This window comes from Ylistrum balloti, unplaced genomic scaffold, assembly GCF_031769215.1.
Source record: "Ylistrum balloti isolate Yb309-2 unplaced genomic scaffold, AGI_CSIRO_Ybal_v1 Utg371138, whole genome shotgun sequence".
Taxonomy (NCBI): domain Eukaryota; kingdom Metazoa; phylum Mollusca; class Bivalvia; order Pectinida; family Pectinidae; genus Ylistrum; species Ylistrum balloti.
This window is the reverse complement of record NW_026782624.1, coordinates 68,306-85,353: the sequence shown is the minus strand read 5'-3', so window position 1 is coordinate 85,353 and position 17,048 is coordinate 68,306. Positions and strand designations below refer to the sequence as shown.

The 17,048-nt window shown below is 33.8% G+C and overlaps 1 protein-coding gene across 5 annotated transcripts; it reads left to right on the top strand.

Annotated features, from left to right (window-relative positions):
- Positions 1–630: 630 nt before the first annotated feature.
- On the top strand, positions 631–16,644 carry LOC132561020 (uncharacterized). 5 transcript variants are annotated; one of them, XM_060225736.1, is made up of 8 exons: positions 631–1,341; positions 1,739–3,533; positions 10,339–10,422; positions 12,944–13,020; positions 13,424–14,168; positions 14,592–14,733; positions 14,977–15,102; positions 15,878–16,644. In XM_060225736.1, exons 5-8 carry the CDS (start codon positions 13,947–13,949, stop codon positions 16,078–16,080), a joined length of 693 nt encoding a protein of 230 aa, XP_060081719.1. In that variant the 5' UTR covers positions 631–1,341; positions 1,739–3,533; positions 10,339–10,422; positions 12,944–13,020; positions 13,424–13,946; the 3' UTR covers positions 16,081–16,644. The 5 variants fall into 5 exon arrangements, with proteins under 5 accessions (XP_060081719.1, XP_060081721.1, XP_060081722.1 ...); XM_060225738.1 differs by having other exon boundaries at positions 631–1,869; positions 3,440–3,533; XM_060225739.1 differs by having other exon boundaries at positions 631–1,869.
- The last annotated feature ends 404 nt before the right edge of the window (positions 16,645–17,048 follow it).

The following is a 17,048-nucleotide window of genomic DNA, read 5'->3' as shown; positions in this document are numbered from 1 at the left end:
CCAAAGTGGTTTACACATTATAACTGGCATACTTCTATAGTAAAACAGAAAGAGCTTAGTATAAAACAATCTTACATGGATACCACAGTAATTATAAATATAAATTTAAACCATTTATTAGGTCATGATGTTTCTTAAGATTTGATTTTCTTATGTACAAGTAAGACTATTGTCCAGGTTGATTTATAAGGAAGTAAAAATATATGCATCGTGTAAAGGGATGTTACTTTCGCTTAGTGTTAATTTGTAACATTGCAATTCCTTTACCATTCTCACATCTGACCTTTCTCTAGATCCCATTTTTTTATCTTTAACCATTCTCACATCTGACCTTTCTCTAGATCCCAGTTTTTTATCTTTAACCATTGTCACATCTGACCTTTCTCTAGATCGCAGTTTTTTATCTTTAACCATTGTCACATCTGACCTTTCTCTAGATCGCAGTTTTTTATCTTTAACCATGGTCACATCTGACCGTTCTCTAGATCCCAGTTTTTTTTTATCTTTAACCATTGTCACATCTGACCTTTCTCTAGATCCCAGTTTTTTATCTTTAACCATTGTCACATCTGACCTTTCTCTAGATCGCAGTTTGTTATCTTTAACCATTCTCACATCTGACCTTTCTTTTTTTTATCTTTAACCATTCTCACATCTGACCTTTCTCTAGATCGCAGTTTTTTATCTTTAACCATTCTCACATCTGACCTTTCTCTAGATTCCAGTTTTTTTTTTATCTTTAACCATTCTCACATCTGACCTTTCTCTAGATCGCAGTTTTTTATCTTTAACCATTGTCACATCTGACCTTTCTCTAGATGGCAGTTTTTTTATCTTTAACCATTCTCACATCTGACTTTTCTCTAGATCGCAGTTTTTTATCTTTAACCATTCTCACATCTGACCTTTCTCTAGATCCCAGTTTTTTTATCTTTAACCATTCTCACATCTGACCTTTCTCTAGATCCCAGTTTTTTATCTTTAACCATTGTCACATCTGACCTTTCTCTAGATCCCAGTTTTTTATCTTTAACCATTCTCACATCTGACCTTTCTCTAGATCCCAGTTTTTTATCTTTAACCATTCTCACATCTGACCTTTCTCTAGTTTTCCGGTTCACAATTTTTTACCTTTACCCCAACCATGTCTTGACCGTTCCCTGGATAATGTGTCCACAAACTGGACACCTTCGCACAGCCTGGGAGCAGACGTGACAACAGACAAGATGAGCACACGGCAGAAACGCGATAGAAGCATCTTCCTCCTCACATATTCTACACATCCTTTCTTTCTTCAACTTTCTGTTTTCTTCCATGAGAGCCTGGATTTCTGTTACAAAGGTGAGAGGTCACTTATCTACCAAACATTCTGTTATTATTGGTTGTTGTTGGGTTATTTTCCTAAAAGCTGTATGAAACACTTCAGAAAAATTTAATCTACAGTTGGTTGGTTTCTAAGACATGCGTCATCATATTTATTCAAACAAAATTCTAATTCAAGAAGTTAATATTTTGGCTGATACATCATCAGTGTTGAGGAAAAAATACTTCTAAGCTTGTAACTAATAATAATTAATAGCAAATACATTTTTTTATTTTAGCGCGATGAGTGCAAAAATAATTTTCAGTCTCATGCGTGAGCGAAATATTTTTTTTGTATGCAATATACAATTCATTCTACCAGATGATCGATCAACCTAGCGACTGTGAAATTTACCTTTCATTTGCTGATCAATAGGGTCCTGTACATTGGCGCCAGACGTTTCGCCGTTGACGTCATCATCCATACCATTTGTGACGTCATCTATTTGTTGCTCGCCTGCTTCCTCCAGACGTTGGATCTCGTCCACTATGGCGATAGCATCAATGGTTTGTGTACCTGAAATGGTCACATGATCAGAAATATTGTATTGCATTAAATATGTCGTTTTCAAAGTCTATGACAAGCCTACTTAGGCACTAAATCTTTAGTGACACCTTAAATTATCTGAAATATCCGACCATTTGGAATTTTGAAAAATAATGCATTAAATAGCATTTGATAGGTCTGTCTCCTACCAAGATAAATACACCAATACTTCCCTCAAAAAAGTAAATAGGATGGATAATCTTATTGTTCAATACATCATGTGTTCCATGTCGATTTTTTCCTATGTAATATATTTGTTTTGAAATGTTATACATAATTATATCTAGTGCCAAATCACCTTTGAGCAAAATGTTTATTTATTTAAAGTTATACAATATAGAATGATTTAACAAAGGAGTGTTTATCTCCTAACAACTTACCTTTTTGACGGAGGTTTCTTACTGCCCAACTGACCATTTCAGGATTGTAGCCATTCTCAGTTAAGCTCTGGTAAGCTGGTAATGAGCGTATATCCTCTATTTCCTTTGTCTGGTTTTGCGGATCTTTATTGTCGTTTGTCTGAACTGTGTTTGGCTGGTTCCCTTCCTGGTAAAAGAATTGTATCAAAATTATCACATTGAAAATGTCATGGTAACAATGTCAATAAAACAAGATTTTCGGTGAAACTGTTGTCTATCATCTGAAGGGCAACACATACCTCTCTGTCCAATTGCTCCTGTACCAGCTGAATGAATTCTACTCCTTTGTTTTGACGTAGGTAAGCACATTTTGGGAACCATCTAGCATGTTCAACCCAGGGATCATCCCCCATCTCCCAGTTACGTAGACCGCCTCCACAGAAAAAGCATCGGGTATAATCAGAGTATCCAGCAAATACAAAACCCGCCTCGGCCATAAGTTTTGGTGTCTGAGAGGCTGTCCAACCGTTGTATGAACTCATTCTCACCGGCAACACTGCGTATGCTGGGTACTTTGGTTTGTCGAAGTTGACACCTAGGGGGGCCAATTTTCTCATGGTAGCAGTGCTGACATTTGTGTCCGATCTTTGTTGCGTTCCCTGTGTTTGTGTGTTCCCTGATCTGCCACTCCCGTTCATCATGCCGTTTGTTAACAGCTGATTTGATCTATTTGATCTTTCATGTACTTGTGTGGTTTGGTCATTTGGTCTATTTCCACCGCCATTAGTAGTTGTTAACGTCGTGCTATTCTGGTTGTTTGGTGCATTATCTGATGCAGTTGTTTCTTGCACGAGCTCTTGTCTCTGATAAGGAGACGATTCCTGAATAGAAGACTGCCTTTCTGAACGCCTTTGGGTGTTAGTATCATTTGGTGATCTGAGAATTGGCAGAACTTGACCGTTGTTAATAAACATATTTCCAGATGATTGAGCTAAGTTTCTTTGGACTAAAGGTGTTTCATGTCCTGTGTTTTGTCCGTTTAATCTTGCTTCCTGTTCATGCAAAGACGGATTTTCAGGCAAGGTATCAAGTCTTTCATTTTGTGGTTCTGCTCCATATGAATTTTGAAATATTTGTCTAATAGGGGTTGCTTCTTCTTCTCGTTGTATAGGGACGTTTGTGTCATCGTTTCCAGTCACATAATTGCAAGTTGGAGACATACTTCGATGGAGTCGGTACGGATCATAGCCAAGACGCCAATTTTGGTATGTTAATCCACAAGAAAAGCACTGGACTTGGTCTGCCTGCCCAGTGTAATAAAACCCGGCTTTTGCCAGAAGTATCGGACTTATCGCTATTCTCTGGGATAAATTTGCAAAAGAATTTAATCGAAGCCATTCAATTTCCATATGTGTTTCGGATGTATTTGTATTTCCGTTCCCCACACTTTGAAAGTACTGGTCAAGACTCCTTGACACAGGATACACGTGAATAGAGAGTGTATCAGGTTGTACATGCCATTTCTGAATGATATCTTTGAGCTTTGAGTTTTTTACAGACATTTTCTTTCCATCTTGATCCAGCCTTTTTTCAGTTATCTTTGTATTCCTCCAGTTCTTTTTTACTGCTTTAATAATGGCGGACTTCACTTTCCTTTCCCTGGTCCTTTTTCTTCTCTTCCTTTCTTTGAAATGGTCACCTTTGTGAATAATCGTCCACTGCTTTGCCTTTTTTAAAGAAAATTTCAGATTTTCGACGAGATCTTTGTCTTTTTTGTGTCCAACGTTTGTCTTCGAAGTTGGTTCCAGCCAGAAGCTTTGATCCTTATCTGCCAACTTAATTACGTAAACAGATTTCCTTTTACGCTTAAATGACAACATTCTCTTTTCAGGTCTATCCCTCAGTGGGATTTTTGCCTTTTCACAAACACGCCGTAATTCCGTTTTCATTTCCTGTACGTTTTTGCTGATATCTTTGATTCTTTTACTGATGTTTCTGTCAGCTTTTGGTGGTGATATGAACACAGGTATTTTTGAAAGATCTGTTGCACTTTTAATTTTGACTTCTTCGAGTGCTTGCTTGTGTTTTTTATCTGGAATTTTATTAAAACGCACATCCTCTACCATACATTGGGTATGACCTATTGAAACAACAGAAGACGCACCAGAAACAGGCACACGCTGTTGATATACTATACTTATCGTTCTTTCCATTTCTGTGTCAGTTTCTTGTTCTTGGATTCTCTCTTCTTCAAGACAATACTGTTTCCCTTGTAGTCGTTCATGACAACATGCTCCTGAATTCCGTATATTCTGCTGATAGAATTTGTCATCAAACCTCCTTTCAGCATTCCGGTCTTCCGAATATAAGCAAATTCGTCGGGTATTTCGGATCTGTTGTGGATTATCATTGTTCAGTAATGCAATATCTGAATCGTTGTTGATACATTTGGTGTACTGCGTGTACGTCATCTTTATCTCTGAAAAAGAGGGGAAAACACCATAAAATCATGTTGGTTATTTTTGTTGATTTACAACATAACAACAGACCAAGAGGAAATTTTAACTAAATGAGATTCCTTTAGCGCCACAAGGCTTCTTCTACACAAATTATATAATTATCTCGTATCATGTAAGCTGTTCATGAAATGACTGACGGAGGAGAGGGCATGGGGGATTAACTCGCGAAAGCCAAACTTGGTGAAAACCAGTTTTAAATTAGCGTTCAATAACCATTATCTGCGATATCAAAATATCAGATACAGGTTTGCTTTGTTTTAGAATTAGTAGACCATATATATTTTATTTACTTGCCATTTCAAAACACATCGTCTACAAATAATGAGTTTTAAAATAGCCGTGTCTCTCAGTGTTATTTTCATTTATTTGAATCTTACCCTACGTCAACAAATGACCAGGATTCATCTTTTAGCAAGAGACATTTCATCATCAAAATAGTGGTAGGTCATTACTAGATTTAAACATATTGCATAATGTACTTGAAAGACAAAGCCGTATTTCACAAGAACACGCATACATTAATATATGGAGGATATGTAAATGTATACCACGCGTCCAATTCCTTTCGAATTAGATACAAATATGATTTTTGTATGCATTTTAAACATACTCGCGGGGTTATTCCGTAAGATTCTAGCGCAATCTGTAAGTTTCGATGCTATATATATCTAACCAATGAGCAGCAATATTGTTTTTATGCGGCGTTCCAGGTTTTAACCTCAGTGATATCAATATTCATATACAGGAGAAGTCTTTACCGAATACATCTATATTTATTATGTTTGTAGTTTGTATTTTAAACAATCGAAATATTTCAAAACCACGTTTTTAAATGATTTTTCTTAGTTATGCTTTGTCATCAAAACCAGGTACTGCAGCGTCAGCACATATTATCAGGAATCTAACCTTACTTTATTATTTATTAAAGAAATTATTCTAAAATAGCTTCAATATTTTATCAAAAGTGCAAAATTATTGTTTTGTATAACTTTTATGTTACGTGTTTACATACCATGGCCAACATGGAGGGATATCCCGATTGTGACGGAGAATCCTTCGCCAACTATTTATAATAGCTTAACTAACCAATGACGATAGAGGTCAGGGTGCATCTTATGACGTAACACGGGTTTATACAAACACGAAAACAACAGAGCTTTTAGTCGTCAATAACAATTTTTTATTATGATAATGATGATGTCTTGTGCAATACCAGTATTTGAAAATAAACTTGTGTATTAACAGAACATTTCATTTGATTCAGAATGACACAACAGTATTTTGGGATTGCGTCTAGCCATTTTTTTACTTTGGGTGCTGTCTTTTATGTAATCCATCGTCGTATTGCGTAAGAGTGTATTGAAGTTACTTAACAAACACCTTGAATTAATATAATGAAGACTTGCATCGATTGACAAAGCAGCTATCAAATCTGTTATTTTTGTGTTTTTTGTATAACGTACATTTGATTTACCGAGGAATACCACTACCAATCGTTTTATAATACTGTCACCACGAAAATAAGTCTCCCGAGAATTATATGATTTTACAGTCGCTTAGATTTCATGGCTTGGTTCAGGATTTTTAAAAACATTTTTGTTTTTAAAATGTCATTATACTACATTTTCAGATGTTTCCGTGTAAATCTTTATATATTGCCCTAGTTTTATTGAATTGTGGTTAGGATCATGTTTATGTTAACATGTTGGTCTGTTTATGTTGCTGTCCGGGTTATTTGTGGTAACAATAGATTAAATTCTTGGTCGAATATATCAATTGACCTGTTTATTTTGTTTTTATTGCTCTCTTGTGAATCGTCATACAAATTTAACACTTTCGGTTTATTTACCTCATTTTATGCTGTGTCACCAAAATCTTTTATCTTTTTGTGTTAAAATATACATAAACTGATACTAAGCTAATACAGAATTACTACAGATATTGCTTCTTTTAAGTTTCCGTTTATAGAACTATCTCTAAATTACATGACATAAGATATTACGAGTTTTCCTCTTAATGACCACTCCTTCAATGATTACCCTTTTAACAATCGAGCATACCAGCGTGATACTGTATTTTGTAAATTGTGTTGAAAGTCTAGTGATGACATTGTATTACACTTTCTACTAGAGTGTCCGGAATTGTTATAGACTTGGGATATAATGATGGATGGTGTGGTGAATGCAGCAGAGGTTCCTTCCAATATCTTGTTTTCAAATTTAGACGATAAAAGTCATCGTAACTTTTCATTGGGAGATCGATCTTATGTACAATTGAAGGAGTACGAGTTGGATGACTTGATGATAAATATGGCAGTGAATCTCCATGAAATGGTGAGAGAGATGAGTGCATAATTCTAATTTTGATGTTTCACTAATATAATATTTGGTTGACTTCGACTTGGGACTTGGGAAAATATTTATGTATACATTGAAATGTAACATACCTGTGTATTGACTGATTGGCAAAATCTCTTGTAATAAGAGGATATAAAGATAGCCAATGAACAGGTGTTTATATTTGTCAATGACAACAATGATAACACGTATGCGCTTATCTAAGTACATGTATGAACATGATTGAAAGAAAGACATTTCACAAAACAATCAAATATTGATTTAATTTTTAGATAAATCTAATTGTTTTAACTGTATTATGTGTGGCTGTCATGAGTTGGAAAAAAATAAAACTATGATATGGTTACTTCAGTAAGTTCTGTTAACAACGAGGAAAGTTAAAACGAAGACATATTTCTGTGACATTAGAAAAAATTACAGCGACAGCGAATAATCATTAGCTAACTGACCTCGTCCGGTGTATAATTGTATATATATATAAACTACATAACAATTTCATTAATTGTAGAAAGATAAAAATTGTGTAAAAAAAAATTCCTCTGATTTCTGACATTTTATTGTCATGGTTACCAATTAAATACTTCTAATCCAAGATAACACTGCAACTTTATAGAAGAAATTTATTTCTGAACACCTATCTTAAAATCAACAACACTGTCATGGGAACAAACTACCAACATTTCAGCAAATTCCAACTCGGAAATCCTTCATAACATGACCACGTGTAAACACTAGGAAAATTTTACTTCCTGTAAAGCTGGTTTTTGGTGCGTAGACAAAGATTAGAGATTGCCCAAATAGTAATCTCCAACACAAATCTAAAATATTAAACTGAAAAAATGAAATCCCACATTGTCCACCTTAATATGACAAGACCAATTTTAGCAAGGACTTTTGTTCTAATTTTAATTTTAAAACCTTTATAATGGGGTAATCTACTGAACAAAAATATCACCATGGCCACACCGAGAAACTGTATACTGCTACCTAGAGACCATCATCATGTCAAAACGTACCGATAAAATAAAGCGAACCAAGATAGTTTTCACAGGAAATTTTCAAAAGAGTGAGCAATCGTTTTTTGCAATGCATCTCTGATTAAACAGAGATTAAGAACTTTTTTTTCTTTTTGTATACAGACCTAAATGTTCGATGATATATAAATAAAGTATTTTCATTCTCTCAAATTTCAAACAATTTATAACTTTTGTAAATGACTACAAGTTAATTTTATCCTCAATAAATTATTGCCATGATTTGAATATCATTCCTCTCTAGTTCTGTTTATATAAAATAAAAAAAAACACTTTAAGGAAAACTCTAGCTACCAAGGATAGATTATGCCTCATTTACCAAGGACCTTTGGTTCACGACACTTTGCGTCGAAGATATAATTATCGCCGCAATCTTTATTTTGATATGAAACAATTTCTTGTTTAAAACAATGAATAAAGAAATGATGACTAAAGCATACAATTTATACAATGATGAAGGAAGCTGTTTTTCTTTGTTATTATTTTTTCTATAAAGCCCACTCAAGGGAGCAGGGAAAATAAGTGGCCTTTATACACAGGTGGTCGTTATACAGAGACTATATTACTAGGAACCAAAGTAATGGTCTATTTAGACAGTCATATAACGTTTTATAAAATTCTAGTGAAAAAAATAAACATGACTTATGTATGTCTTTCATTTTTTTCTTACAAACCATGAGAGTTTACCATTAAGTATCATACAATATGGTTATGCTTGGACTTAAATCACAAAAACAAAATGGGGAGGTGCACTGATCCCGAAATTCAATATTGAATTTCCCTTTCTTTCCGTTTGAGACCAGGCTGTCTCACTACAACTAAGTTGCCCAAAACTCGTAACTTCTATGTTATTAACTTCAGTTGCAAAGAATTATTCGCGTGTTAAAACTCTACACGACAACTGATTATTGAATCTCAAAATGATAGAAATTTATTAATAAGTCTTGTATTTTTAAACCTAAAATTATGTTTTTAAAAGTAGTGGGAATTGCAATTTCACGCAGGAAAGTGAGGTTCATATCTATTAGAATTACGTACTAGCTGTTCGTGACAAATTTAACTATTTGACTGTGTTATTGTTTCCGGGTTATTAACAGGAAACGAGTTTTAAAGTTCCTGGTAATAGCGATGTATGCACATGTAGGCATATGTGTTAACTGATCAGTGTGTGTAGTGAACTATTATTTCTCGTCCTGGATGGATGTATGTACGATGTAATAGCGCTTGAGAGAGGTATGAAGTCATAGATACTTTCCTACACTTCAATTCCAAAAAGTTATATATTGCCAACATCATAGTATTGTACGACACTTGGAAATCCAATAATAAGTTGGTAAGTTGCGGCTCGTTTTACAATTACGTACTAGTTGTGTGTTACTTTGTTGTTTGATAGCCGGTGCCATATCGAAGTTATTTATCTTTATTCATACAAATATGATCAAAAATGTGATACACATCTTTTCAGGTATAAATTTATTTTCTTATAGTATTTTAAATTAAAATTAAAATTAATTATCCGTATACTTAACATATATTTTTAGTATATATAAATTTACCTGTACATTCGTCAATAAAAAAAAGTATAGAAAGGTAGATGTAGATAAATTAGGACTTGAGCAAGTCTAGATCTACTACCATTGAACGTGTGTCTATAAATAGAATATTCCTCGATAAAGAGACAACAGAGTTTCCCCAGAGACGTATAAAACATCCCTGGTTTCCCTTATTTTTTAAATTGAGTCAGTTGAAATATATAGTTTGTATTAACTTGACTTAGTTACATTAATTAGACTAACCACTGATAGACTTACCTAAGATCCTGCCACACAGAGAGGTTATTGTCGAATGAGTGAAGAAATTGCGAGACTCCATGACTCATACTTGATTCATCCTTGGGTGTTCTCACATGAACAATTGTCATACTCGCTTTTGTAATAACATCAAGTGATGTTTTTTTTTCTGAAAGAATATCATATTGTTCGGGATGATGTACCTAATTTTTGTTCAATATCGTAGAGACTTAGTATGAATCATAAACACATCCCACATTCTTGATTTTATCAGCGAGTGAACCGCACTTTAACATGGCAAAATATAGAGCTCGTCATGACAGCCCTTATATACCATTTGGTTACATGTGGATTTCTTTTTCTGATGCAGGAAGGAATCACTTCAAAATACCCAGAACTATTACATATTGAATACACATTGCTGGAAATCCCACAGCTACTGCATGTACATCAGGTAATTCTGTGAAACATCTCCGGTTATTTTCATGTTTTCCTGTATGTAAGCAGCTAAGTAATATATTAAAAACATCCCTACCAACCCTCTCTCCACTCCCCCTTTCATCCCCTTTCCAAAGTTCCGGTGATCCGATCGTTTATCAGAAACATAAGGTAAGTCATCTGTGCGTGGAATTGTGTGTGTACACTGATCTGTTTGTTAATCAATTGATGCTATATATAAATGGCCGACAAAGATGCTCAACAATTACAAAAACGTCAAAAAAAGTGTATTTTTTTCAAATATAATAATAACATGTATATTGATAGATAAGTATTTTTATCCAAGCCGTAGCAGTTTCAGATTCAGAAAACTGTGACGTCATGTAAAGAAAACACTTCGAGTAAAGCCTTATTATTCTGATAAGGTAACGCCCTTATCGTCTATAGAAAACGGGGAATATATATTGAGTCAAGTTTCTTACTGGCGCCATAATAAAAAAGAATCGGATCTATAAATACATTTATGATGCTATATTACATGATATTAGGCACGGAGCAAACACTTGTTATACTATACAAGTTATGTCGTTAAGAAGGATTTGTTGTATTGTTATATAAAAAGGTATGTATTATATTGAACCAAGTAACAAGTATGTAAATAAATACACTTGACAGCTCTATCAGGTCATCAGCCTCGCTTAACTTATTCAAAAAGTCTTTAATACCTAACGATCTTCCTTTGTCTCCTTCTTACTTTGGTATTGGTAACCGTAAACTAAACATAATTCACACTAAGTTTAGACATAATTGCAGTTCCCTTAATTACGACTTATTTCGGATGAACCTTGTGGATACCCATAGTTGTGTATGTGGAAATATGTGTGAAAATGCCTATCACTTTTTCTTTGAATGCCAGCGTTATAATATTCACAGAAATGTCCTTTTCCAACTTTTAAATGATATGAATTTACAAGTTCACTGTGACTTAGATCTGCTCCTTAATGGAAATTATCAACTGTCCCCTGAAACAAACTCTGAAATTATTTTACGAGTCCAACATTTTATAAAAATTAGCAACACACACACACACACACAACAGATCACTGCTATTTATACACATACCCTTAACACTTTTAACGTCATGATATGTCACGAGAGCCTATTTATAAAGCATTTATATATAAGAAAAATAATGTCATTCTCACTGACATCATTATAAGTTTTGCTAAAAGGATTTTTCTTAATTTGATTTGTTTAAATTCTGGATGATTTTCCCGTGAAGTCTTGTTGACAAGTTGGAAACAATAATCAATGGCGTTCAATGCCTGTATTTAAATTCAAATTAATTAATGTTATATACGGAATTGAACTTTACAATTTTCCTGAAATTGACTTGGTTGTATTAACGCTGATATGAATATTTCATTGTTATACAAAAAGAAATAATTTTACTAAAAAAAGTCGGATTAATGAATTTTAACAGTGAATATCATTTTGTTATCAATTTAGTTGAAATGTGATAGCGCGTTTAAAACATATTTTGATTGATTTAAAATTTTAAAAATCGTTTAAAAACAACTAAATTCGTTAAATGTTTATTATACAAACAGATAAGGGCGTGATACTCATTTTTCTTCGTAGCTTTACATCAACCAATGAAAAGATCGCTTATATATGAAAATAATTTGCCAAAGAAGGGAAGTCCCTTTACTAAATTTAGAAACAAAGTGTTGTGAAAAATAACACGATCAAGTTATAGCCACTTAAGACTTATCATTGTATGGAAAGATTTGTATGAGGAACACGATATACAGGTACATGTGTATGGCTGCATATCATGGATCGTGTAATGTTATTGTATGCACGTTGAGTGAATTTTGGACATAAATCAAATTGCACAGGGGGAGGAGGGGGTTAATTAATTAAGATTTTCAAATAATTGATATGAGAAAAGATTAAAGACGTCGAGGGAAAAGGCAATCTTCTTTTACCGCCATAACAGAAACTGGTATCGAGGTGCTTAACCTGTAACTTACACTTATCAAATTATGCAATATTACATTAAATCTTTATATGTCATAACAGTTTTATTTCTTTCGTATAATTTCAAACGCAACAAGTAGAAGATGTTTTCAAGATTGTTTTGGTGATTAAGACTATCTTGCTAAATATGTCGGATTTAAGTATACTTATTTGTAAATGAGCTACATGTATATAAACGGACAGGTAAGTGAATATGTTGATCTATAATCTTTTTTAAAAGCTTTGTATCTTTCGCTTGTATTGACACCCCACCTCCACCCCACCCCCTTTTTTCAGATTTTTAGTATTCTACAAACGAACCAAAATAATTAAAGTATTATACTTCTAAATGGTTAAAATTGTTATATTAACTTATAACTGATATTTCATTCATAATTATTGCGAGTCATAAATTGACATGAAAACTGATCTATTCTGCTTTTAAAATCCGGTAGAAGAGCCCTTAAAATGATGTCATTATCGAAGGGGATCTCCCTTTCTTCTTACTGTTCTAGAAACATCTTGTCGCAAGGAGAAGAGAGATACAGGAAGTTCATAACCAAATACTTCCACGCCCTGGTGCTTTGATATGGTATACTCACAAAAACTTTCCTCTTAATGTGTGCTGTGTTTACAGATAATGTATTTCTAGTTGTTTTGCAGATGTGGGAGTTATTAGTAGCAACAATCTGATACCTTCTTAACACATGTATTAGTAGTACGTTCATTCACCGTATGGTTCTCTAAATTGTAAACTTCACAAGTATATATATACACCGACCTGTTTAAAAACCTTTACTGTGGGATTCATAAAGCCTACACTTATTATAGTCCAAATGGAAATCACCTTTACCATATTTAGAAAATTTAATCTATTTTTATACACATTGATATCAATGTGTTTACCTTAGTTGTTTAAAAGCTTTGTATCGTGTAACCTGACCTTATAATCCTCATTTTTCCATGCTTTATTTTACATTTGTTGCTTTTTTAAGTTGTTGAAGTAATCCGGAAGAAAATCGTGCTTGGCGTTGTTAGGAAAATCAACGGGAGATTATCAGAAAAAGAGGATTGGCCTGTGATATCTATCAAGTATTAGAGGAAGAAAAAGAAGAAGAAAAAGATCAAATATCTAACATCACTTTCCAGAACGTGATTTACATGGAAATAAACAAAATATTTCATGCCCTGAATGATGACTTTATGCAACATTTGAATTGGAAATTGTATAAATTATTGATGATTGAATATTTATGTTTCCATATCCCAAGTGATTAACACTAGTTTCAATGACAAAACAAGAGCTAAAACAGAAAACTTGGATTGCATTAAGAAGGGTATAGCAAAATGTAATCAGAATGCAGCAAAATGTTTTTGATGAATTCACCTGCTGGTTTAATCATATAATAGAGTAATTGTGTCATACAAACTCAGGGCTTTACCACTGGCGTTAAACTCACAAGATCGTACGATTTCCTTGTGTTTTAATTCCGAAGTCCTGTACCACAAAGCAACGTAATGCCTTTGCCAGTTCAACCACGTCGGTTACGAACAGAGAATGTCCAAGGCACAACAGTACACTTTAGAGAAGTAGACTATCAGACGGAGGAAGGTGCATATGAGGATGAGCGCTTGGACGAAGTTTTAGAGACGGGAGTGGACAGAGGAGAAGAAATTGGAACAGTCGGTTGTGGACAGTTGGCTGTGATACAAAGTGTCTCGGGATACTATGATGAAGAGGTCAGTATTTTGATAATAATCAAAATTGATCTTTTAATTGCATGATATTTGGTGAAATGACAATTTAGCAATTTCAGATAGTGAAAAGGACACCCATACGGATAAAAGTATACTGTGCATTTCAAGTGATATTTAGCGGTAAAGCGTGAGGAAAGATGAAAAAGATAGCTAATGTAGGAATTAAGAAATGATGAAAAGGACAAGGTGTACTTTCCCCATAATTCGTCATATTTCTTTAAAACTAATACCAAATTAGAGCATGAAAGGGGTATCATCGGTGGGTTATGACTTTAAAGATAATTAATTCCTTGCAAAGTTACAATTTTGGCCACATTTTTATAAACTGAATATTATCATTTATTCGTTAGTAGATTGTAAACATTATAAGATTTATTTTATTATAATATGTTATATTACTTTAAGCAACTCGTCGACATACACAGTCAGGAAAATTCAGAAGGCGGAAGTGGATTGTTTGGAAATAATCAGGTTGTAATTATAGAATTACAGAGAAGAGGACACGATATCACTCTTATTCAAAGAGTCATGGACGGGATTTTGTCAGGTAGACCACCATACAGTCACTCCATCAACCAATCAACTTAAATACCAAATGAGTTCGTGTTTAGCATTTGGTTTCTTAAGCGAGGAGCAATTGAATTTTATTCGTTTCCATTTGCCATGAACAATTGAATTTCATGCATTGCATAAAAACATCTGTCACATTTGTAATGCATCTTGAAAAAGACTTTTCCCTTCAGATGTCATATGTCTTCTGGCTTAAAACCTATTGTACGTATGATTTCAGAAAGACCCAATTTAAGATTGACTCCCGAGTATGTGGAGCGTGAGATACAAAGGTTACGTGGTGGTATCCATGATCAAGATGAATCCAGAAATATTGTGAAGACTGGGACTGTCTCAAAAGAACAAGGTGAAATTATATAAAATAAACATATTCTGTAATAATATGGAGAAGCATTTTTTTTTAATCTATAATATTTTTGTTTTAAATGATATTATGTTTTTTATTATAAGAAAAACTATTTTGAATATTAATCGCGTCAAAATGTCATACCACACATGTTTATTTCCTATTTCGACACATTCTGTTTGTTTTCATTTGCATCACCTCATAAAAATGACCAGGCACAATATGGAATGGAATTTTCTGTCCGCCGTAATCTTTTCTTTTTCTCGGAAATATCCGCCCACAGTTTTCAAACGATCTCTTTTAAACTTAGCATACTCATTAACCATTATATGAAAGTGTATTCACCTGAGTAGTAGTTCGAAGATCTCCTCCCTGATATTTCAACTTTTCAAACTTCGTAATCTTAATCAACTTGACCTGAAGTTGATTCACTTTACAATAATGTTATTCAACTGAATTTTATAGAGTTACTGCCCTTTTTTGATTAATTTGTTTTTCTCTCAGCAAGATAATCATGTCTTGTCTAAGTTTTAACCAATTTCTCTTAAACTTGGTAGATTTTATAACCATGGTAGGAACGGCATTTTAATTTGACAATTGTTAGAGAAAAACAATTGTCATGAATTTTGTTAACCTTTTGTCTTGTGGCATATTGTCTCATTTTTTTCATGCATTTTGGTTATGACTTACACAGTACAATTTTAATGTCCCTTATTAGAATTTTGTTGCAACCAAGGGCAAAGAGTTTCAAGAACACATTTTTTTTATTTTACAGATATGAAGGAATTGCGTTTGGAGAATCAAAATCTGAAGGAAAGACTCACTTGTAAAATCTGCAAGGAAAATGAAAGTTGTAAAGCATATATTCCATGTGGCCATCTAATCAGCTGTAGTGGCTGTTTCAAAAACAATAGAGGTACATGTGCAATCTGTAAACGACACATCGACCGGGTCGTAAACGTGGTAGACGATGTATAACAGAGGAGACTATAGACCTCAACAAAACATGGAGAAGCGCATTGCACGTATGGAGAATCATAAACAAGGATTTAGAATGTGTCGTCTGGTGGTGACTTGAGAGCATTTCTTTTGTTGGTGTTTTCGGACAACGGTTGATAACATCAGTAATTGTCAACCAATCAAGGCTATTCTAAACTGTTACGTGACTATGGGTGAGCATTTAGAATAACGATATGGCAGGAGGAACAATGATATATTGATGTGTGGTTATAAGACGTTATTTTCGAATCGTATCATGACTATCAAATGATAGTTTCGTATCGGACTATGAAGATGTGTTCATAAGGCGATAATTTTGTATCGTACTTACATTATGATGTCAAAAGTTCTTTAAATTTTCATCTTGGACATGTAAAGCTGGATAACGAACAGTATGTTGTAGTAACGATGTTATACCAGTTTTCAGGAATCCTTTGTAGAGCTTTCCTGCAACAGAATGGCGGAGAAACAATGCACTCTAAAGCCAAATGTCTCGGTCTTACAACTAAATAAACGAAATGATACAGAGTGTGTCTGAATATATATGAACGGATATGTCTATTTGCGCATGTGATAATATCGCGGATAGGATGGGAACTAATGTTAAACTAGGGAGTTGTTGGTCACCACAACAAAAGTAAATAACAATATAATAGCTGTTGGAGGAACGCCTTATATCCGTATACCTAGCAGTCTAGGGGAGATAACTATGTGAAAAATACCGAATTTATTTTGTTAATCTGAGACTGATAAATGAAAAGCATTTTGTGATATTTGATATGTTACGGTATTTTCACTTGTGTTATTGTGTTACTGTAGGTTTCCCTGATATTAAGAACAAAAATAATGTCCTAACATTTTCAAGACTTCTTGAGGATGTTTTTTTTATAATTAAAAAGGAGGGGGTCACTGTGCTTTAATGTTTGTAATTATCTCCCAAGTAATCA

Bases quoted from the DNA above. Each gene is read 5' to 3' on its own strand.
- LOC132561020 (XM_060225736.1), top strand. From the start codon at position 13,947: ATGCCTTTGCCAGTTCAACCACGTCGGTTACGAACAGAGAATGTCCAA. The intron at 14,734-14,976 runs GTAGACCACCAT...GTATGATTTCAG, and splicing joins CATGGACGGGATTTTGTCAG to AAAGACCCAATTTAAGATTG. The intron at 15,103-15,877 runs GTGAAATTATAT...TTTATTTTACAG, and splicing joins GACTGTCTCAAAAGAACAAG to ATATGAAGGAATTGCGTTTG.